At 52.6% G+C, this 21,361-nt stretch overlaps 9 protein-coding genes across 10 annotated transcripts in view; 3 read left to right on the plus strand and 6 right to left on the minus strand.

Moving 5' to 3' along the window:
* Positions 1-111: 111 nt before the first annotated feature.
* PV09_01491 (uncharacterized protein) lies at positions 112-1,376 on the minus strand. Its single transcript, XM_016354386.1, has 3 exons — positions 1,215-1,376; positions 814-1,161; positions 112-757 (listed from the first exon to the last, which is right to left on the minus strand). Exons 1-3 carry the CDS (start codon positions 1,303-1,305, stop codon positions 603-605), a joined length of 594 nt encoding a protein of 197 aa, XP_016217398.1. The 5' UTR covers positions 1,306-1,376; the 3' UTR covers positions 112-602.
* A 25-nt stretch (positions 1,377-1,401) lies between these two features.
* Positions 1,402-2,638, plus strand: PV09_01492 (uncharacterized protein). Its single transcript, XM_016354387.1, has one exon. It carries the CDS (start codon positions 1,558-1,560, stop codon positions 2,272-2,274), a length of 717 nt encoding a protein of 238 aa, XP_016217399.1. The 5' UTR covers positions 1,402-1,557; the 3' UTR covers positions 2,275-2,638.
* A 34-nt stretch (positions 2,639-2,672) lies between these two features.
* Positions 2,673-3,957, plus strand: PV09_01493 (uncharacterized protein). The gene has a single exon (XM_016354388.1). It carries the CDS (start codon positions 2,783-2,785, stop codon positions 3,836-3,838), a length of 1,056 nt encoding a protein of 351 aa, XP_016217400.1. The 5' UTR covers positions 2,673-2,782; the 3' UTR covers positions 3,839-3,957.
* Positions 3,804-4,720, minus strand: PV09_01494 (uncharacterized protein). The gene has a single exon (XM_016354389.1). The coding sequence runs from the start codon at positions 4,422-4,424 to the stop codon at positions 3,960-3,962; it is 465 nt and encodes a 154-aa protein (XP_016217401.1). The 5' UTR covers positions 4,425-4,720; the 3' UTR covers positions 3,804-3,959.
* Positions 4,721-4,936: 216 nt separating this feature from the next.
* Positions 4,937-8,683, minus strand: PV09_01495 (uncharacterized protein). Its single transcript, XM_016354390.1, has 2 exons — positions 8,433-8,683; positions 4,937-8,369 (listed from the first exon to the last, which is right to left on the minus strand). Exons 1-2 carry the CDS (start codon positions 8,479-8,481, stop codon positions 5,050-5,052), a joined length of 3,369 nt encoding a protein of 1,122 aa, XP_016217402.1. The 5' UTR covers positions 8,482-8,683; the 3' UTR covers positions 4,937-5,049.
* A 411-nt stretch (positions 8,684-9,094) lies between these two features.
* PV09_01496 (isoleucine-tRNA ligase) lies at positions 9,095-12,718 on the minus strand. Its single transcript, XM_016354391.1, has one exon. The coding sequence runs from the start codon at positions 12,594-12,596 to the stop codon at positions 9,354-9,356; it is 3,243 nt and encodes a 1,080-aa protein (XP_016217403.1). The 5' UTR covers positions 12,597-12,718; the 3' UTR covers positions 9,095-9,353.
* A 670-nt stretch (positions 12,719-13,388) lies between these two features.
* Positions 13,389-15,066, plus strand: PV09_01497 (uncharacterized protein). The gene has a single exon (XM_016354392.1). The coding sequence runs from the start codon at positions 14,407-14,409 to the stop codon at positions 14,824-14,826; it is 420 nt and encodes a 139-aa protein (XP_016217404.1). The 5' UTR covers positions 13,389-14,406; the 3' UTR covers positions 14,827-15,066.
* On the minus strand, positions 14,433-18,812 carry PV09_01498. 2 transcript variants are annotated; one of them, XM_016354393.1, is made up of 2 exons: positions 18,084-18,812; positions 14,433-17,903 (listed from the first exon to the last, which is right to left on the minus strand). In XM_016354393.1, exon 2 carries the CDS (start codon positions 17,201-17,203, stop codon positions 15,107-15,109), a length of 2,097 nt encoding a protein of 698 aa, XP_016217405.1. In that variant the 5' UTR covers positions 17,204-17,903; positions 18,084-18,812; the 3' UTR covers positions 14,433-15,106. The 2 variants fall into 2 exon arrangements, with proteins under 2 accessions (XP_016217405.1, XP_016217406.1); XM_016354394.1 differs by having other exon boundaries at positions 14,433-17,094; positions 17,143-18,812.
* A 1,259-nt stretch (positions 18,813-20,071) lies between these two features.
* Positions 20,072-21,361, minus strand: part of PV09_01499 (uncharacterized protein) — a gene marked incomplete at both ends in the record, with an annotated part of 2,878 nt that continues 1,588 nt past the window's right edge. Inside the window, 2 exons of the mRNA XM_016354395.1 lie at positions 20,072-20,706; positions 20,759-21,189. Coding sequence (XP_016217407.1) covers positions 20,072-20,706; positions 20,759-21,189 — 1,066 coding nt within the window. The remainder of the gene's footprint in view (positions 20,707-20,758; positions 21,190-21,361) is intronic.

The following is a 21,361-nucleotide window of genomic DNA, read 5'->3' on the forward strand; positions in this document are numbered from 1 at the left end:
TTTGAGCAATTCTTGTACAGGAGTGAAGTCTAATTCAGGCAACTGGTTCGCGTGCACTTACCCGCTAGCACTCGCCATAGGTTGCCGCGCGTGCGAACCGCAAAAAGGTTGCCAGTCTCTCCTTTGCGTGAAAAAGAAATGAGGCGTTGGTTACATGTGCACATTTGCTAAAAGGGTGAAAGGGGCGGAGTGTTTACGGTGATGATTGCTCAACCTTCGCAATAAGCGAAAGCAATCCGGTCTAATTCTGACTCAGTTCGTCGATAAGCAAGAAGACTTTCGGAATATTAGATTCCTCTAGCATGATTTTACTCCGCTCTTGACTATGGGGCGAGGTAAGAAAGTCCGCTGCTTGACTTTTTCGAAGGCGTGGCTGAGGAAGTTATCCGGTGCCTTGATGCCCAACTTCTGTCAGTAATCGCGCGGATCTGCACATCACCGGTCTGCAACACGGTCCCATTGACCCCGAAAATGCTTTGTTTAACATTCGGTTTGGATATCTTACACGGCCGCATATCGCCCAAAATCATGTCAGGGCGACGATCGGCCCATCGAACGCTGCGCCTCCTTTCATTTCCTCTCTATAATTTTGCTCGTCGTGATTAACGACTGAAGAAACGACTGACCATGCCAGAGGCGACATTCCGCGCTAATCCACTACCATAGAAAGCGCTCGACGCCAAACCACTTGCTTGACTGAAGCGATCGCATCGTGAAAAGGCGAGCGTGTTGGTGCCGGTCAAGACAAGTGCGATGGCTTTATTGAGGTCAGCCTTGCGTGTTTATAGGTTGTTAAAAACTTTGGCAACGTACCGACGAGCGTTATCCAAAGAGGCGTCAACTCCTGAAGGCTGATAATTTTGATTATAGCCACGACGCCCATTAAGACCCACAAGGCGGGCTGCGCATACAGTGCGAGCCAGAAGAAGCGTCTGTCTGTCGCATTCTGCACTCTTGTCTCTGGATCTGCCGACTCAAAGACCCAGTGTGAATCTCCTGTTTGTGGATTGACCTCGTTCCACCAGCGAAGGCCAACCAGGCGTCGCCCGGCGATGTTCTTCAGGTAGTAGAAATCAAATGAGAGGAGCACGACCGTAAGAACGAAAACGAGGATGAAGTTCTTAGTGAACCATAGACCGAGTATATAGACGAGTAAACTAGCTGTAGGAACCTGTTAGCTGAAGCCTTGAGTGCGCGGGCGGAGAGACGCTGACATATACGGAATCCAAGGAACGTGAGAAGAGTGATAGGGTGGCTGCTCAGCCTCCAGCTTAGATCACCTTCTCTGGGTTGTGTGTCCGCCATAATCTCATGAATGTGGTGCTGTGTTCTTGTAGTGTTCGTGCAAGTTGTTGCATTCAGAGCAGCCACATGTCTAGATCAGGAAAGCTGGAAGCTCCGACGCAACTTTGGTGTGGCTGTCCTCTCCGCAACGCTCCTCTGCTCGTTTCCACGCCATACCGCAACACACAATGAATTCGCGAAGAAGGCTGGCTAAATAAGAACCAGACCAACTCGAGGATCTGGAACTAAATCGCGCCCCTTCGGCATTTCAACATGTCTGAGAAGCTACTACATCACGCCCTCCTACGGCCCGCCATTATTCAGATCCTTCGTGCACAAGGCTTCTCTGGCGCAAAACCGTCAGTTGTCGACACCCTCACTGACATTGCTGCAAAATACTTGGTCCTCCTTGCCACAAGGGCGCTGATGCACGCACATACGAGCCACATCGACGCAGAGCCTGACATCACCGACGTGCGCATGGCCATGGTCGACTGCGGCATTCTTCAACCGACCACGACTTCGACAGAAGAGGTGTGGACGGAGTTACTACGAAGACCTATCAAAGATATACCAGACCGGAATGACCTGAAGCGGCGGGAGGTTGCAAAGAGAAACGATGACGACACCGAGGACGTTGCTGCATTTGCAAAGTGGTTCCGCAGCAAGGGGTATAGAGATATTGCGAGGGTTGCCGGCCTTCTCCCTGACGAGCAGCAAGATGTAGGAGAGGCTCAAAAGAAGCCAGAGGACTACCTTACGCTATTGAAGAAGAAACACAGCAAGACCGGCGAGGCGTCACGGTTTGCTGGCACCGTTCTAGGCAAGGAGGGAGATTCGCGGACAATCAAAATTGACGGAGCCATAGGCATGCCAGAATCAATCGAACAATGGCAAGAACGGGTTCGGCAGCGGTCGAGGAAGCTGGCTGCGGCCCGACAGCGTAATGAAGAAGTGGTGCGATCTGTTGAGATGGAAGACGTGGGCTGAAAAGGAAATCCCTATTGCATTTCGGCGACAATAATGAACACGTCATGTATTCGCTTCCCCATTCACTCGACCATCTCACCCAGGGGCACGCGGTCAGGATCAGATCCATCCAGCATGAGCGCATCTCGCGACAGGGACGCATGCAGCAGCGACCTGCCACATGATTTTGGTATGGTATCAAAAGTGTCATATCCAAGAAAATTTGAACCAAGAGATGAAGACCAGAAATATGAAAACTATTGATTAGGAGTAATTGCCCAGAAGCTGCGCATCTGGTTGTATATAGTCCTTGGACTTGACCCAAGAAAGGTCGCATTTAGCGAGACCTGACAAGAGTTTCCAGTAATTTAGTCAAGATTTTGAAGCTTCTTTCACCTCCACTATCTATTGAATTAGACCAAGAATCGCTGCTGTCTGAGCCCTGACTCCATACGACCAAAAGCGAAAGTCTCCAGTCGGTCATTCGCTCAGCATCCGTGCACTTTAGACCTTCAACCTCTCCGAACTCATGGCCGACGACGACCTTCTAGCACGCTTGAACGCGTTAAAAGCTCCAACAGAAGTTCCCAAGGTCGCTCAAACCTCAGTGCCACATCCCTCCATAAAAGCAACCACAGCGGATGACGACATAGCATCGCGTTTCCGGCGTATTGCCACAAGGTCAAGCGTTGACAGTTCTCCACTGCCGCAAGTGAGAGATGTCACGGACCAGAACAAACTTGAAGATGTATTAGCGAGTCTACCTAGTGAACGCGTGCATAACGTAGAGGATGAGCAGTCGCTCGATGATTTGCTCAAGGAGCTAGGTGAACAGGAGGCATCGTGGTTAAACACGTCTGAGGAGGATCGCATCACGGATCTGCTAAAGGAGGCTAAAGCTGCGCTTCCCAGGCCAGATGCTGCACATGATAAGAAAGCACACGAGGAGTACGAACCTGCACATCTTGTGGATGGTGCTTATGTAGCAGATGAGGGCGATGAGCAAGCACGCAACCAAGACGAGCAAGACGAGAAGGATGCGGACGAGTATATCGCACAGGTAATGGCAGACATAGAGCTGCAGAAAGCGCAAGGCACTTATAAAGAGGAATGTGACACAGACTCAGAGGACGGCCAGGCAAAGGAGCCCGAGATTGGGCAACCATCAGAGACGCAAACGCCTGCACGCTCAGCACGAGAGGCCACCCCTTTTGATGATCTTCCCTCTGCGCCTTCAACGGCTCCTGTTCTGGCTAGTGTCGAGGATGATGAGCTTGAGGCACGGTTCAAATCGCTTTCTCTTCCATCGACTCCGTCCAACAAGCCGACGGCGAAGAAACCAGCTTCAACTGTGAAGCCAAAGTCAAATCTTCCCCAGTACACAGACGAAGACATCGAGTCCTGGTGCGTTATTTGCAACGAGGATGCCACGGTACGATGTCTGGGCTGTGATGGGGACCTCTACTGCCAAGCGTGTTGGAATGAAGGGCACAAAGCGCCTGATGCGGGTTACGAGGAGAGAACTCACAAAGCCGTCGTGTATAATAGACGTCAGGGGCGGAAGAAGTCGTTGGCTGCTGCCTAAGACTACTCTGTCCTTTGCACAAAGTAAAGATGTGTAGCTGTATAGTTTGATACATGTTTGCATTCACGTGGTGCGAAGCGCAACACATGTCACCCGGCACGTCGCAGACATGCTTGTCCCATCAGCAGTTCCACCTACTTTCCTTGATAGCCTCTCTCTGTGCATGTTGCTCCTCTTTCTTTCTATCTAGGTCACTTTCCAAGCCTGGCTGCACACCACCAGTCCCTGTCTTGCCTCTTCTCCCTCCCTCGACAGCATTGTACACGTCGCCTTCACCGGGAGCCGCCATTTGGTCTGCATCGAGCTCTTGGCCACGTCCTAGCTCCTCTTGCGAATAGCCCTTCGCCTCCTCTCCAGGCGGTGCGCCGCGTACACCGTATCCTAAGGATGTCGACGTGCTGTTTCCTGCTGCGGTTGAAACGTCATTTGCACAGCGCGCATCTGTGATTCGACTCGTAGATGCACGATTTACCTCGCCTTGCGCCCTCTCGGCTGGTTCTTTTGTGGCAGGATTGTCACGCGCGGCGTATGCATCCTCTAGGCCTGGTTGTGCTGGACCCGATGGGTCAAGTGATGACTTGGACATTGGCAGGTGGGATTGAAATCCTTCGTTTGCTTTGAAAGGAACTCAGACTGGAATCGTTTCTGAATAGCTCAGACTTTATGGATCGCCTAGGAATATATGTAGCTTGCTTCTGCAGCCCATTCAGGTTCCTCCAGCGTTAAAGTGATCCATCAATATGACGTATGAGAGATGCACAATGCGTAGCTATCCCATCATCGAAAGGCTAACGCTCCCTTGCACGAAGATCTGCATCTCTGCACCATACCAAACATTAGAAGCTAGTGGATTAGAAGCTTCTTGTAGTTCATCATGTCTTCGTCTATAATAAACCCGTAACTTGTCTTCTTTCTCTTCGTGACTAATTCCCGATGTCGGACTCCAAGGGTGACCCGACTGGAACTTCCATCTGTTGAGATTTATATATTTGTGAAACAAGAGCGCATTGTTTCTGCATAGGAACACAAAACGCTGGCTGCCAACAAGTGAGGAAAAAAAAAGATTTATAGCGCGTTAACCGGTAGACGCAAGGTAGAGTCTCATTTTTTTTGTTACGAACCAAAGGGTATCATCAAATGCTTAACAATCACAAAACCGTTATCGACATAACCATCGCTCTATCCAATTCTCAGTGCAATCGCCATGCACTTCACAGATCTCTGCTCCGTTCCTCACTAACCTCCGGAATATCTTCGAAGCCAGGAAATCCACTGGTGGCAGGTGTGTATGTGCCCAGCGTCTGGCTCGAGGAGAAACTTGCGCCAAATCGGCTTGATCCGCGGAGACCAACTGTACGTCTTCCAAATCGAGAAGGTGAAGCATACCCTTTCTGGCGTAGCTTGCGTTCAAAAGGTGTGATGCTCGGCCCTGAAGGAGAGGTCAGATCGGGTGGAGCTGAAGCCGTCTGTTGACGAGGTGGAGCTGTTGCGGGTACTCGGTCTGCAAATCGGATCGTTCGTCCCATGGTTGTCCGTGAGTGTGCTGCAATGCGCTCACGGGCTTTCGCGCGTGCAGCACTGCGCTTAGAGGGAGTACGAAGATAGCCTGGTAGCGGTGTCGAGGTTATGATCCCGTCACTTTCGACGAATGTCGTATCGACATCCTCTTGAGCTCGGGAAGGAAAATTGTGTAGGTTAAGGTCAAGGGGCTCGAGGTTCCAGGTCGTATTGTCGAACACCGTTAAGTCGCCTATGAACGGCGCTGTAGAGGCGGATGCCCGCATAATTCGTTCAGCGACTCCTTCATTGCCCTCTTGCTCATCGACTTCTCGCCTCGCCACCAAAGTTTGTTCATACCAGTATCTTAACATATTCTTAACGTGTTTCTCCCAGTGTTTATCCCGCAATGCGATTGCCCACTGTTCTTGGCCCTTAATTTGGAACAAACGTCTATCAAGTTTACGCAGGCAGTTCATTGCTTCAACTGCTGCGGAACCAGCGGACAATTGTCTTGCTTGTGTCTGCATCTCCTGCAGCTGATCTTTGCGTTGAACCATCTTTTTGAAGGCATCTAGCAGGATCTTTTGGTTATATAACTGCTTAGCCTGTTGGTCCTCCTGTAAAAATTTCGCCGCACGATCTTTCCAAACCCTGAAGGTAGAAATAGCTGTTTTGACAACATGATCTTCTCGGAATTCGGCGGAAAAACGATCCAAATTTCGCACATGCGCAAGCTGAATTTGCATTCGTCGCAACATTTCTCTGGCAAGATTCATCTTGCACATTCGACGAATATAGGCGTAAGCTTCCCGCTTGCGATGCTTGCGATGCTCTTCCGCAGTGTGAGACCATTTCTTCAAAGCCTTCGTAGTGAGTATGTAGAACTCTGCAGCAGCAGCCTTGCGACGAAGCAGATCCACCTCCGCATTCTTCTGCTGCCACTTAGCGAGCATGGCATATACAAGCCGCACTTGTCGGAAGTGTTCTGCTTCTGCCTGTTGTTGTTGCCAGTGTTGCGAGGCATATACAAGCTTTCCATACGCGACACGCAACGCTCGTTGTCTTTGCGATAGCTCGAAAGATTGCTCTGCCCCCTCAATGCTTCGATGCCTAGTCTGCGCTCTAGACAGCCAGACATTTAGCATATTTCGCACAAGCTTCCTCTCGTGTGTTCTCTCAGCTTCTACGCCGCGTGACGCAATCTTCCACTTGTACAGGGTTTCAACCTTGAGCCTGATTTCTATTTGGCCCTGAAGAAACCCGATTCGAAGCTTGTCATTCCAGGCCGAGAAAGCATTTCGAAGGAGACGTTGCTCCAGGACATGGGCAGCTTGTCGTGATATCTGACAATATCTCCGCCAAATGGCAAAGGCATTGGCCTCGATTTTAGCATTGACACGAGCAGATAGTTGAGCTGCTCTCGGAGCGAGCACAGCCTCCCTTTTCCAGCTTTCCAGGCTCTTCGATAGCAACCTATGTCTCCTGAAATCTTCGGCGAGCTTGTTCATTTCTAGAAGGTCCTGGGTCTTAGCTCTCCAAGATAGAAGATTCATCCTGCACATGTTGCCGCGCACTATCTCCTCCGCGTTATGCTCATTTTCGAGCAGCTGACGAACTGCTCCTCGCCAGAGGACAAAATATCTTCTTTCCAGCCTGCGATCATGCAGATCAGGTGCTGCCCGCTCTGCAAAATTGAAGAACCAGGTTTGGTAGGTCCTCTGCACAAGATTTTTATTGTGAGTTATTGTCGCCCGGTCACTTTCTGCTTGAATAGCATGCAGCCTTCGCTGCCAAACGGCAAAGAATTTTTTGAGCACGCAGCGTCTTACTTTCAAGTCGTTGACAGAGGTAACATTGCTCCATGCATTGAAGTATCGCCTGCGCAATATGTGGCGTCTTGCAATGGACGTCCTCTGCTTCTCCTCTTTAGCCATTGTCTTCCAGTGAGAGAATGCAACCCATTTGAGATTTACTTCGCGCTCCCTTGTGGCCATTTCCTCCATTGAAGTGTAGAAGCTCTCGTTTTCCTGCCATGCTCTGTGGAGCCGGTTCGCATCAAGCTTTTGTCGCCAGATAAACCAAGAGTCTCGGAGGAGCTTTTTGCGATCTTGATTCTGTGCTCTAGCGAACATCTGATCATGATTTGCGCTTGCTTGAATAGCTTTGTGGTTCCATTTCGTGAGGATGCGTCTCTGCAATATCCTGCCTTTCATTTCTTGAAAAGTCTCTGCGATTGCATTCATCTGCTCCTCAGATTTCTGTAACAACTCAGGAGGTAGAAATGACCGCGCATCCACGGAACTTGTAAAGGGCAGAGGAGGCTGAGATTCAATAACAGAGTGCCTTCGCGATCGAGTGGCATCAGAAGGATCAGATTCATCGGCCCAGTATGCATCTGCGTTTCCGATAGTGGACCCCCGTGATCGCGTTATTCTCAAACTTCGGGTGCTAGAGACAGACGCCGCTCTTCGCGGCCTGTTAGGCAACTGTGAAGAAAAGACTCGTCCATTCATCCGGCCTCTGTCCAAGGTAGGAATTCCCCGCATATGAGTATCCTCGGACTGCGACCTCCTTGGCTTTCGTACATTGCTCCTCTTAGGCACTCCGGATATGCCAGTAGAGGCGCCAAGACTCGACTTTCTTCTTGACTGCGCAACTTCCTCATCTTCGGCAAGAGTCTCCGCCGAGCTAAGCACAGCATTGTGTCGCTCTGCACCGACCAGCCCGCCCAAACCAGGCTGCCCCGCCTCCTGTGCGTGTTCCTGGTCTCCATCATCGGTGGCAGCGTCGTCGTAAGGCGTGACCGTGATTCCGTGCTCTGCAAGGAGACTAACGAACCGCTCGAAAACAGACTCGTTCGGCTTCCGTCCCCTGAGCATGCGACATATGAATGTGAAATATCTGCTGCTTTCCGCCGCAGTCGCATTTTTTTCGGCAATGACTTCGTCGTACGCCGCAAAAAGGCCTGGCCCAAACGCCGGTCCCGGTTTCGAGCTCGCGAGCTGCACGATCTCGTGGAGAGCTTCGATATCTGATAGGCCATATTGTGGTCAGTGTCATGCAATTCTCGAGTGCGTGACTGCGCCCTTCATACCGGCATCGCTTAGATTCTGGAAATTATCTCCCAGGTCGTGATTTGACATTCGAAGTGTTGCGCGCAACGCTCAGCGCGTGGGTAACGATGCATACAGGCGGTAGTTGCGCGCGGCATGCGTGTCAACGGTCCTGTGTGATCCAATTATGCGCACGAGTATCCGTATAGTATATATCCTGACAGGAAAGAACAATGTCTAGAAAACGGGCACCAACGGTGTTGGCGACAAACAAGCGGAGCTGTTGTCCTGCTAATTCCCAAGAGTGATGTTTGGCGCGTGGAGTAAAGTGGGTGCAAACGCGGGCGACGTGTTCGATGCATGCGGAAACGAAGGGAAGGTTGAAGCGAGGGCGAACCAACACCAATCATCACGTCTTTCTTGCACAATCTACGAACGTGCAATTGAAACCCTCAGATGTAATCGCATCGATAGCATCCAAAGCTGCTTCAAAATGGCTGGGAGGACGAGGCCGATCGAAAGGTTTGCAGCGGCTGTTGGCAAGTGCTCAAAGGAAGTATGTTTTGCACTCCGTATCCGCATTTTTTTTTTCAAGTCTTTCTCACATCGAGCCAGAGCATCGAATATGGGAACTGCATTGTGGCAGACTACAACAATGTCCGAAAAGATAAATGTGCAAAGGAATTCTTGAAGTTACAGCAATGCTATACGGTGCGGCGCACGTAGCATGACTTGGCCATCGAAGACAACGCTGATAAACAAATATGCAGGCTGCGTACAGTAAAGGCTAATAAGTCGCCATAAACTGTGCATTGAGCGCAATCTAGTCATGCTTCAATCACTAATCTACTTAATTTTTTTGTCCTCAACTTCACCCGTCCATCATTGTTGTCTTCATCGCTCATCTTTGTGCCGTGCGTTTTTACGTAAGGAGAGGCCTTTGTCTATGCCCATGCGTGCTTCTACAACTTAACAAGTCTAAGCAGAAACGTCGCTTTTTGGATTTCCTGCTCCTCCTCTAGAATAATGTCTTCCTTCTTCCCATCCACAATCTTTCCCTCCACCTCAGTAACGACATGCTTATCAACAGGTCGTCTTAGCGCCTTCTCAATCGCTGCACTCTGCGTCTCAAACACCTCCTCTAATCCAATGTTATCAGGGTCGGTCAGGACCTTATACTCCATTCCTACGTCGTCTGTCGGAACCAAGTTGGCTTTCTTTCTCAAACGCTGGATACGGTTGATGATTTCTCGAGCGATGCCTTCCTTCTCCAGCTCGGGATACATTTGCACATCAAGAATGATGATGACACTGTTGTCCGTGTTGAATTCTTGCGTCTTCGAAGCTTCGCTTTCTTTTGGTGCACGCTTAACAACCAAATCTCCCTTGTCCAGCTTGATGCCATCGACTGTGATTGTCCCGGTGTTGAAATAGCTCTTGCAATCTTCCGAGCTCAAACTGGGTAGGGCTTTCTTCACCTTCCCCATATCCTTCTTCAGCTTCTTGCCCAACTCCGCCCAGTTGGCTGACACAGAGTACTGCACGTTGTACTTGTCCTCGTCGCTACTGAATTCAATGTCTCTTACATTCAATTCATCACTGATGTATTGTTCGAGGCTCTTGACATCGTCGAGGAACTCCTGATCCGGATGGATGATCGTGAGTGTCTTAAGAGGCGTCTTTAGACCAATGGTTCTTCTCTCACGACACACGCGACCAAGATCAATGACCGCCTGCATTCGCTTGACTTGTCTCTCAATGACTGTGTCAAACAGTTCCTCCCGTACCTCGGGGAAGGATAGGAAATGCACACTTCGTGGATCCTTGCCTCTCCTCGAGTCGGGAATGTGCGGCAGAAGTCGTTGGTATATGGTGTCAGCGATGAAGGGTGTGAAAGGAGCAAGGGCACGGCATAGCGTGAAGAGAATTTCGAAGAGCGTGTTCAGGGCATGTTTAGTGTCATCAACACCAAACGCACCCTTTAGGCGAGATCGGTTGAGCTTGATGTACCAGTTCGTGGTGCTGTCGATTAGACTCAACAATTCGGGAACGACGGTGTATAGCCGGTACGCAGCCATCTCCGCATTGACGAACTTCAGCAAACTCTGAATACTTGCTAGGATCCACCGATCCATGACATTGGTGTTTGTCTTCTCGAGGGCAGGATCGTAGACAAAATCGAGATCCTCAACTTTCTTCAAAAGAGCTGTTTGCTGCTCAAAGAACTTGTAGCTATTCCAGAGTGGCAGTAGAACTTTTGATACGATTTCCTTCACGCCCGACTCTTTGAACCGTAAAGACTCTGCTCGCACAACGGGAGAGTTGATGAGATACAAGCGAAGTGCGTCAGAGCCGTAGTTCTTCATGACAAGATTCGGGTCGGGGTAATTCTTCAACCGTTTCGACATTTTCTTCCCGTCCTCGGCGAGCACTATACCATTCACAACGCAGTTTTGGAATGGCAGCTTGCCAAAGAGATGCGTACCCAACACTGTCAGGGTGTAAAACCAACCTCTGGTTTGATCCAGCCCTTCCGCAATGAAATCGGCAGGGAATGCCTCCTTGAAAACATCCTCATTCTCGAACGGGTAATGAATACCCGCATAAGGCATGCTTCCAGATTCGTACCAGCAGTCGAAAATTTCGTCGACACGTCTCAACGGCTCACCGCCCTTCTTGCTTGGAATAGTGATATTGTCGATCTTATCCTTATGCAAGTCTGTGATTTCTCCCTGGTATCCGCTAAGTTCCTTGAGCTCCTTGGCACTTCCTACGCAAACGATTTCGGAGAAGTCGCTGTTCACCCAAAGCGGTATAGGCGTACCCCAATATCTGTTTCTGGATACAGCCCAGTCTCGTGCGTTCTTGATCCACTCCGTGAATCGCTTCGACTTGACATGATCCGGCACCCAGTGCGAGTTGTTGATGTTCTCTAGCATTTGAGGGATAATTTCGGGAATGCGAACAAACCATGACGAAACTGCTCGGTAGATCAGTGGGGTGTCGGATCGCCAACAGAATGGGTAACTGTGCATGATCTGGCTGTCCACGACGATTCGTCCTCTCTCCTTCAGATTCTTGATGATGGCCTTGTCTGCAGCCTTGACGTGCATACCCTTGAAATCTCGGACGGAGTCGAGAAAAATTCCAGATTCGTCAATAGGGATAGGTGGAAGTCTCTTGTCGTTGATAATTCCTGTCTCTAAGGCAACCTTGTAATCGTCCTCGCCAAACGCCGGGGCCTGGTGAACGATACCAACACCATCTGAAGTCGTGACATATGTGGCGTTCACAACCTTGAAAGCCACGTCTTTGAACTCCTCGTAGAAGTAGTCGAAGGGCGGGGTGTACTTCCAGCCCGCCATATCCTTCCCTTTGATCTTCTCAACAATCTTGAATTTCGCCTTCTTCGGGTCCTTGTAGATGGTTTTCAGTAAGGCCTCCAACAAAATGTAGTGCTTGCCAGACTGCTCATCGAGAATCTTAACATATTCAAAGTCCGGATGCGCAGCGAGTGCGAGATGACTGGGCAGCGTCCACGGCGTGGTTGTCCAAGCAAGAAGGCATGTATTCGGGTCGTCCAACAAGGGGAAATTTACCACGATGGCAGGGTCTTGGACATCTTTGTAATTCTGGCTGGCCTCAAAGTTACTGAGGACCGTGTTCAGGGCGGTTGAGTAAGGCATGATCTTCAGGCCTCGGTATACAGCGCCCTTGTCCCAAAGCCTCTTGAAGATCCACCATTCTGACTCCATGTACGAAAAGTTCATCGTCTTGTAGTCGTTGTCAAAGTCGATCCAACGCCCGAGTCTACCAATGGTGGTCCTCCATTCCGATGCATACTGCATGACAATAGCCCTGCACTCAGCGTTATACTTCTCGATACCGAGCTTTGCGACTGCATCTCTTCCTGACATGCCCAGCTTTTTGTCAATTTCGAACTCAATGGGTACGCCGTGCGTATCCCAGCCGAAGCGTCGCTCGACATAGCGGCCCTTCATGGCCCAGTACCTTGGTACAACATCTTTGATAGTAGAGGCGAGTAAATGCCCATAGTGGGGGAGACCGGTGGCGAACGGGGGCCCGTCGTAGAATGTATATCGGGGAAGACCCCTTGTGAGTTCTACTTGTCTTTGAAAGGCGTCAATCTCTTCCCAGTACTTCAGAATGCGCTCTTCCTCGGCAGGAAAGTTGATGCCCGCCATGTTGCCTTGTGCCTGCAATAGGCCTCTGGGTATATATGCGCGCTATGTCACGGCCAAAGTGGGAAAGGCAACAATTGCAAATGTTGTATTTTTGTGCGCTGTGTACCCCGAAATTCTGAGCTTCAGAAGTTCAGTCACACCTTGACTCACTTTTGTGGCGGTGGTGGGGCAAGGCTGGTAGGGCTGAGCCATGTCACGTGGTTTGCATCAAGGCGTTTGATCGTGCATAGGAATTTGTGCGATGCGAGATCAGTTCGATATTCTTTCTTGTAGCTACTTATTCTCTGTTAGTCGAAATTGCCCGTTCTGTAGAGGATGCACCATCCCCTCATGCCTTCTAGGGCAGTGTCAAATGTCCTCTCGGGAGCACAGAGTGCGTCCAGCCAATGAAACAGAAGCTCGCACAAAGGACCTCGTAGTCGTGATGGTAGCATCGCTTATATATCGCGCCAAACATTGCGGCATGATCGAACGTACCACAGGCGCCGTTCGAATCTCTAGCCAAGGCAGGATGGCCAGGAGCGTGGCCTGCCGAGAAGAAGCGCGCGTCTGAGCGCTTTCTTTGCATATGTTCCACGCAACAACCCAGACATTAAATCCATCCGCACGAGACAGCCATCCTGGACGAGGAGATGCTCAGCGCACAGGCTCTATGTGGGAGACTTGATCACGCATACCGCGGTCGAGGACGTTTCACCCCTCCTTAATCGACCGGCTTTCTCTCCCCACAGAAACGGCGCAATGTCATCCCACCACACGAGCGAGTCTGCAAATCTCACGCAGTCAGCGCAACCGCCGCGTCAGGATTCTACTCGTGCGGCACTGATCTGGACTTGAGAATACTCCACGCTCGCGCTTGTAACAAATCTGATGGTTTGCTGGTATATGTTATGGCAAGCATTCTCCCCAAGTCTCAGCACTTGGTGCCGTTTCTGTTGCTTTTTCACCGACGCTGAATCTTCACGGCACAATACGCAGACTCAATCCGGATGAGCGTTGAATCGATTTGCGCCGAGTAAGCTCAGAAGCAGAGAAGGTTCGGTCCAGGGACCTAGCAGGATAGGTCCGCGCGACCAAAACATGGCGCCATAAGCACGCAACAGGACGTCACAAAAAATCTGGGAGTAGACCGGAAACATAAACCTTACGTGCTATCCGTCAGTCGTTGTCAATCGTTTCGTAATTCTCAACCCTCGTTCTGTAAGGTATTTCCTTCGTCGTTTTCTCTTTGACTTCTCCCTCTGAGCCGCCATTCCATTCACCTAAAACAAGGCCAGAACATGTGGATAACTTTCTGTCCGTACTAGGCTGTGGAATTGTCATTCTGACACCTATTCCTCTCATCTACTGCCCTCGCCAACCCATCACCTTGCCTTTACACCGGAGGGGATGGGAATCCGCTATACTTAGCCACCGAGTCTCTGACAGGATATACATTCTTCCGCTCTAATCCTTCCGCGGGCGGGTGACGTCTACATGGCGATAGAAAAAGGCTCAAATGTGCCCAGGAGGCTCAGAGAAGAGCAGTACCAGCCGTCGCGCTCGTCTTCCACATCATCGTCGACTTCTTCTCTATCCGTAAATGCGTCAGAAAGAAGTGTGAGCATCGTCCCAACGGACATCTTGGCCGCGAACAGGTTGCGCTACGCAAAGCATCTGGCCGCCTGCTTCAAGCTCAACACCTCAGCCCTCTCGAACCAGAAGGCGTGAATCGAAGCGAGGGTGAAGGATGAAAATGGTCAGTGCCGTGGCGTGGGAAAACAGTCAAGGTGAAAAGCCACGAATATGTAGCTCGAATCGTTAAAAAAAAATGACGTTTCTCTCAAATCGCGTGAAGCCACAGGCTCTTTCATATTGCGGAGATGGTCCTACACTACAGGTCTCCATCCTTCACCGCACGCTCTTATCCGTAGCTATGCGCGGTGTGCTTCCACTGCCGGAACGACAGACACGATTCCACACAAACGGCCGCAATGTTCCCAGCGCCAGAGGACATAGACGAGCACCCACAAGCTCAGAAAACTGCAGGACAGAAAGAGATAGAAAAAATATGAAGGAAAAAAAACAAAATAAAAGATATTTTACTCTTAGCCCATGCAACGCTCGCTTGCACGCAAATGCTATTCCGCTCTTTCCCCTGCTGATGCATCTGAAAAGAAGCAAAAGAATAAGAATGACGGCGTGTTCGTGGGGGGGGGCCAATGGGATGACGTATTGTACAGTGGTATAGCAGGAAGAAGACGACGACGGAGGCGATAAGTAAAATTTGATGACGAAAAGCACTAGAAATTAGATTGAGAAGAGTTTAAAAGGAAAAAAAAACCACCAAGACCGAATACAGATATGGGGGTACGACCAAACTGCACCATTCCGAATCAAATGCACCCCACCTGGGGCGTCTAAACTCCCACGCCCGCCCTTGGAAATATGCATAGCGCTTTCCGATTCTTTTATTGTATCTTTTTTGGCGTGCAGATCACACAATCACACGCACACTTGGAGTTGGATGTCTAAAAGGTGCCGGGGACGCCACCTCGGCTGGCACCCGCTTCACTCGCGCGGCTGAGTTCGTCCTCTTCTGGGACGTCACTCAGCCGAGTGGGATGGTAATGAGCGCTGTCTTCATGCGCGTGACTGGCCTCGGCAAACCGCGAGCCTGGATCATCGGTCACATCGTCTTCGTTGAAGAAGCGGTAGTCCGCTTCGGGGCGCGTCTGCATAGAGGGCGCTCCGGCTCCTGCAGCAGCTTGAGCGGCTGACGCGACGTGTCCGTTCGTGCCTGGCACACGCCGTCGGTCGGCGAGGTCATGGCCGAAGGATGAATACTGTGCGTTGTCGTTCTCCGAGTCCGAGGAGCGTGTTTCGTGAAGGCCGCGGTGGTATGAGATCGGCCGGCCAAACTCGTCCCGCAAGATGTTGCCCCTTTCATCTCGTTCGTAGAGTTGGTCGTCGTCGCTGGGGTCATTGCCAAGATGGGTATTGGCCTGACTGTAAAAGCCTGCTGGCGGCGAGCCTCCAGGGGGCGATGAGAAAGACGTGTATCCACCGTCCGCGGTCGTGTAAGCAGCCGTGCTGTATGTTTGAGTGTAATCTTGCGCATGACTACCAGCTGTACTTCTTGTTGGACTCCATGTCCGCGCACTAGACTGACCCATTGCGTCACCTGCACCAACGTCTGCTACAAATGGGTCGTCCTGCACCGTCTGCGATGCCTGAGGTCCTCGTCGAGACGTTGGTCTTGGATCGTCGTGTGCGCCGGGACGGTGTGAAACGCTACCCTGCCTGCTGTCCAAGAACGGTCTTGGATACACAGTGTAGCCGCCTATCTCCACGGGCATGCCTTGGGCAAGCGCCTTTTGTCGCTCTCTCTCCAGTGCCTCGTAGCGGCCAAGCTCCTCCCACGCTCTTCGTGACTCGTCCTTGGCTATCTGCAGCTCGCGGTCCTTTTCCGCGTTCATTCTCGCGGAGTTCATCTCAGTTCGCCGCGCATTTTCGAACAGCTTTTCCCATTTCACCTGATCCTCGGCCCGGTCGCGGCGCTCCTGTATCAACGCTCTTTCCATCCGACCAACGAGCTCTTGCTGACGCTCCATCTCATTTCTAGTGTCATGAAACCAACGCTGAAATTTTCTCTCCGATGACGCTCGAAGTCGCTGCAATTCGACCAGTGCGGTGAATAAATTGGCGCCAGCTGCGGAAAGATCAGTGACCTGCCTCGAGAGCTGAGCAAGCATTGGTTGTTTCTGCAACTCCTCGCTGTTCATCTGCAAGCGCGATATCCAATGCGATGTCATCCCTTCCCACTTGGATGACAGCATCTCCCACCGCTCAAACGCGTGTGGGAAGCTTGAAATGGTGCCGTCGCTTCTGCGACCCTGCGCTTCACTTGACGTTCCCGGCGCTACTCCAGCTTCTCGCGCAAGTCTAGCGCGCTCGGCACGAATTGCTTCACTCTCCTGTAGTGGTGCCTGAGCCGTCTGCGAGGCGGCTTCTGTAGGTCGCTGCGATTGGGCAGCCGGTTGAGGACGCGAAGTTCCACTTGGACCTGCCGAAGCTTGGGTAGGTCGTGGCTGTCGGGCGCTGCTTGCCCGTGGTCGTGTCGCCGTGCCACTAGAAGGTGCTGTCGGCTGAGCTGATGCGGGTACATTCGAGGACGCCTGTGCAGCTGCAGATGGGGATGGATAACTCGTAGGTTGAGCTGATTGACTGGTCGATTGAGGATTTGCAGAAGCGGAAGCACCAGGCTGAGTCTGCGGTGCTCGCGTGGAAAGAGGCACGGCATCGCTTCGCGTTCGCCTATGTGTTGCGGATGAAGCAGCTTGTGAGGCGGATGATGGTTGTACCGGAGGAGGTGCAGCAACGCCAGCGGATTGGCTGTCGTACCGTTCCCATTCTTCCTTCAGCCGTCTGCGCGACTCTTCGTTTGATGCCTGAGCACGTTCTTGCTGAGCTTTGGTCCGCTCCTCGCGCCGTCTCAAGATATCGATGGGCGTTATAACTGCAGGACGTGAGACGGATGTCGAGGAGGGCTGGACAGGTACTGGACCTTGAGCGCGTGCACCGCCGCCATTCGCCGCTCTTCCTCCACTGCTCATGATGTCTGACATAGGAGCTAGCTCCTCCTCGAGATCTGGCGTGAAGGGGTGAGGTGTGCGGAGCGCCTCGACCGCCACCAGGATGGCAGAGAGGGTCCTTCGCGAGATGCGTAGAGCGTGATGAGGATCAGGGATGGGACGACCGCTACCAGCTTGCGAGGGATCAGTAGGCTCGGCGAATCGGACCTGTGGTCTGGCGTGGTCCGCACCGACCGAGCTTGACCGTACTCGTGGACGGTGTAAGTCCTCGATGCCCGGGGTCCTGCGCAGTGAATGGCTAGTCCCAGACGAGCTGGAGGGTCGGGAGAAGAGATTGGATGGGAGACGATGGAGAACCGGGCCAGTAGGCCGCTGGCGTTGCTGCGTCGGTGTCGTAAATCGTGGAGGGTCGTATTCGTCGTGAGTCTCGTTAATGTCTGGCGGAGCCTGTGCTGACGGCAACGTGCCGGCTGCGAAGAGCTGCTCGGCCCCGGCGGGCGAAGTCAACGCGAAGATCGCGGCTCAAACAGCTACAGAGGAATATGAGGGTATGAGCAGTACTGCCGTGACCACTGGCAGACCGTCAGCGAAAGGTCGCCGGGGCGTGGGCAAACCAGTTTATTTCTTGGATGGGAAGCGTAGCGACTTGGAGCCGCGTGGAGCTGGCGCGTTGATGAAGGAAATTTTTAGTGTAAAGTAATTGAGTGCACCTCTGTACGAGAGAGACAAATTCCTAGCAGGGGGAATTTTAGCACAATGCTCAAAGAGTACAAGCAGGGTCGATCATGGCAGCGTTGACAGCGAGGGAAAACCTGAGAGGGGGGGTTGGGTGGTGAGGTTGGTGGTCGTCCCAGCCATCGTGATTTTTCACGAGGAGCGCGAACACCGCGAGAAAAGCTGGACCGTGTCTTACCCTCGCGACGCGAGCGAGCAGATTTAACTCGTCAGCCAGAGCTGGAGCTCATCATGAACGAGCGTCTCAGCAGATTTGTGTGTGCGAGCGATGGCCCAGGGCGTCGCAATGCCAATTGTCGCAACGGAAGCTCTCTGTTGGTTGGCCGGGCCGAGTAGGCTTGACACAGCGTCACCTTGCAACGCTGGAGAGCGCAGAAGCAGTGGCAGCAGCAGCAGAAGGAGAAGCGGCAGCAGCACAAGAAGAGACAAGACAAAGCGAAGAAGAAGATGATGATGATGATGAAGACGAAGGATGCAATGCCTCGAAAAATAGAGAGCCGACCAGGAAATTGAAGGGGTGCAGAGGAGACGAGCGCAGATGATGTATGGCGCAGGACATGAGGATGGCGACCAACGAGCAGGACGCAGCGCGTGTTTTTATGCAGCTTTCACTCTGCCACTCTGTCCCTTCTGTGTGCGTACGCAAGGCCTTCTTCTGCTCTCCCTGCCGCCTCCTCAATGTCGGCCAGTGTCTCTCTCGTCTCTTCTCCCCAAGTCCGGCTGCAGGGCAGCACTGCAGAGTAGGCAACGCAGAGCAGGCCGCGCGACCAAGGAAGTGGCAAAGGAGGCTACTGCAGCAGTGCAGCAGTGCAGCGGGCGGACGCCAATGGCAATATTATACCGTGCAGGTCACGATGGGAAGGAGTGTGAGTGGTGGACGAACAGACGGGCTGCAGCAAAGGTGGTGTTGGCGACGTCAGACGCCGTTACGCCTTGACTGCCCACGCGCTGGGAGCGGCGGCCTTGTGATTAGGCGGGCTGCCTGCTTTTCGCGGCCTGGCTCAGCGGCCCGTTGGCAGCGCCAGAGAGGCCCCGCGCCGGCGACAACCCACGATGCCACGTACGGGACACACGCTGCGTCTTGCGCCATGCCCATGCCCTTCCCATCGCCTGGCCGTAGCGGGCCCCCACCGAAATTCATCCAGCGTGAGCCGCAAGGGACGTTGTTGTTGCCGCGTTTTGGCTTCGTCTCCGCTGTCGTCGTCATCGTTCGCTGGGCCGAGCACCAGGGGGGCGTCGACCGCTGTCGAGGACACGCACACGCAGGAACACCCGCTGCTTATATCCTACACACTTCACTCAACTGATCCACATGCACCCTCCCAATCTTTCAACGGATCGAACCCCGTCTTTCTCCAGCCCATCGTTCTGACCATGCCAATTTCGCCAATCAACGTTCAAACCGGCTCTGCGAACGCTTCGTCCGCGTGCTCACCAGCATCATCCTACGAGCGGGGACGCGTTCGCGTGTCCTTTGCCTGGCGTACCTATCGTTCCATGTCACCGATCCTCTCCTCGTCCGGCCCAATCATAGCCTCGCCCTCTGCAAAGGCCAACGACAGATCTCCTTTGCTGCCCGTCGAACACGCCAACTGGAACAAGCTACCCGACGAGCCCCAATCTGCATGTTCCTGAAAAGCTGTTGCTTTGCGCGACCAAATAAAGTCTCCGATACACAAGATTCACACCCGAGCAGTATGCCGATCACATGTTCGTCCATATTCGGCCACTGCGTACTACATCGGTGAGGCCTGTCGCATCCGTCTCCTTTTTGCTTCTGAACGACAACATCGAGCTTCATGCTTCGCCTTCAAAGCTTACGTGAATTTATAATGACAACGACGAAATGAAAAGAAACGGCGGACACAACGTGTATGAAGGAAGAGAAAAAATAACCTCAGCGAAGATCGCTTCAGGTGTAGGATCTATCAGATTTGTGTGCCGTCTAAGATCGTATGTCTCATCAGTGCTCTCGGAAATATACGCTGCATGAAATCAGGTGAGTGGGCAAGAGAATCAGAATATGTACAGGAGAAAGGTGGGAAAATAATATCCTTTTTTTTTACGGTGAGCAAATGCTGTGGTTGTGTGTAAAAGACAGGGACAGCACTATGTTCAATGCCCTCTTCTGCTTGTCATGCATCACAAAGATGCCGATTGGTTAATCTACAACGCAAGAGCAGCAATGGCAAGACCAGCGAACAAGCCTGCACCCACATTCATCCTGCTAGCGGCGCCAGTGAACTGAGCGGCGTAACTGCCGCCCGTGACACTGCCGGTGCCCAGGGGCCAGGAAGCCGCGTTGGATGGTGATCCTGCAACTGGCTTGGCGATGGCGGACGACCCGCCGTAGCTGGCTGGCCACGATCCGGATCCGGAACCACTGTTGCTCACTGGCGACGATCCAGAGCCGGAACCGCCGTTGCTAGCTGGCCATGAGCCGGAACTGCCAGCGGCGGCCGCTGCGGCGGTCGACTTGGCCTCGTTAACGGAGGCCCAGTACTCTGAAGCTGGCACAGGGGTGACAACGACCACCATAGTAGATGTGACCTTCGCGCCACCTTGTGGCCAGGAGCCGGCACCAGTTGGTTGAGCAGGCGCCCAGGCCGGGGTGGATGCTGGCGTCGTGAGAGTGAGGGTCGTTGGCTTAGCACCGCACACGGTGCACACGGTCACGGTCGTGGTCCAGCCTTCTGGGACCTCAGTCGTGGTTGACCACTCATCCTCGCCCTCGTAGCATGTCTTGGTCCACGTGTGCGTCTTGGTGGTCAGGCCAGTCGAGCAAACATCGACGTAAGTAGCTGCGTTAGATTAGCGAATGTACCATCATGCGAGCATTTCAAGAAAACTTACAAGTCGAGGTCTTGGTGGCAGTTGGCTTGCCGTGACCGCTGTGGCCACCATGAGCACCGCTGGTGCTAGAGACATCTCCACCACCATAGCCACCGTTGCCGTATCCACCGTTGCCATATCCAGCGCTGGAAGAGCTACCCGAGTTCCCATGGCCGCCTTGGCCGCCAACCGAGCTGCTGGGGAGTGCGCTTCCATGGCTGCTCTGGACTGGGCCGGATCCACTGCCGCTGGACGAGGTTGGGCGTGGGCCACCAGTCCTGGTGATCGGCACACTGGAGCTGGAGTTGGTATATGGGCCGACCGTTGGGAAGTAGCTCGAGAAGGAAGAACTGCTGGAAGTGATTGCTGGGCCAGCAGGAGAAGAACTGCTGCTGCTGCTGCTACTGGAAACAATCACGGGACCAGCGCTAGACGAAGAGCTTGGAGGAACGCTGGAAGATGATGAGACGACGGCCGGGGCGGAGGATGAGCTCGAAGAAACGCTGGAAGACGATGAGACGACGGCTGATCCGGCGCTGGACGAAGAGCTTGGAGCAACGCTAGAAGACGATGAGATGACGGCTGGTCCGGCGCTGGACGAAGAGCTTGGAGCAACGCTAGAAG

The sequence above is a fragment of the Verruconis gallopava genome (genome assembly GCF_000836295.1).
Source record: "Verruconis gallopava strain CBS 43764 unplaced genomic scaffold supercont1.4, whole genome shotgun sequence".
Classification (NCBI taxonomy): domain Eukaryota; kingdom Fungi; phylum Ascomycota; class Dothideomycetes; order Venturiales; family Sympoventuriaceae; genus Verruconis; species Verruconis gallopava.

Coding starts and splice junctions, on each gene's coding strand:
- PV09_01491 (XM_016354386.1), bottom strand. CDS start 1,305: ATGGCGGACACACAACCCAGAGAAGGTGATCTAAGCTGGAGGCTGAGC. Junction 1,162..1,214: donor GTTCCTTGGATTCCGTATAT/GTCAGCGTCTCT, acceptor AGGTTCCTACAG/CTAGTTTACTCGTCTATATA. Junction 758..813: donor TCTTTGGATAACGCTCGTCG/GTACGTTGCCAA, acceptor ACCTCAATAAAG/CCATCGCACTTGTCTTGACC.
- PV09_01492 (XM_016354387.1), top strand. CDS start 1,558: ATGTCTGAGAAGCTACTACATCACGCCCTCCTACGGCCCGCCATTATT.
- PV09_01493 (XM_016354388.1), top strand. CDS start 2,783: ATGGCCGACGACGACCTTCTAGCACGCTTGAACGCGTTAAAAGCTCCA.
- PV09_01494 (XM_016354389.1), bottom strand. CDS start 4,424: ATGTCCAAGTCATCACTTGACCCATCGGGTCCAGCACAACCAGGCCTA.
- PV09_01495 (XM_016354390.1), bottom strand. CDS start 8,481: ATGTCAAATCACGACCTGGGAGATAATTTCCAGAATCTAAGCGATGCC. Junction 8,370..8,432: donor CCAGAATCTAAGCGATGCCG/GTATGAAGGGCG, acceptor ATGGCCTATCAG/ATATCGAAGCTCTCCACGAG.
- PV09_01496 (XM_016354391.1), bottom strand. CDS start 12,596: ATGGCGGGCATCAACTTTCCTGCCGAGGAAGAGCGCATTCTGAAGTAC.
- PV09_01497 (XM_016354392.1), top strand. CDS start 14,407: ATGACGTTTCTCTCAAATCGCGTGAAGCCACAGGCTCTTTCATATTGC.
- PV09_01498 (XM_016354393.1), bottom strand. CDS start 17,203: ATGTCAGACATCATGAGCAGTGGAGGAAGAGCGGCGAATGGCGGCGGT.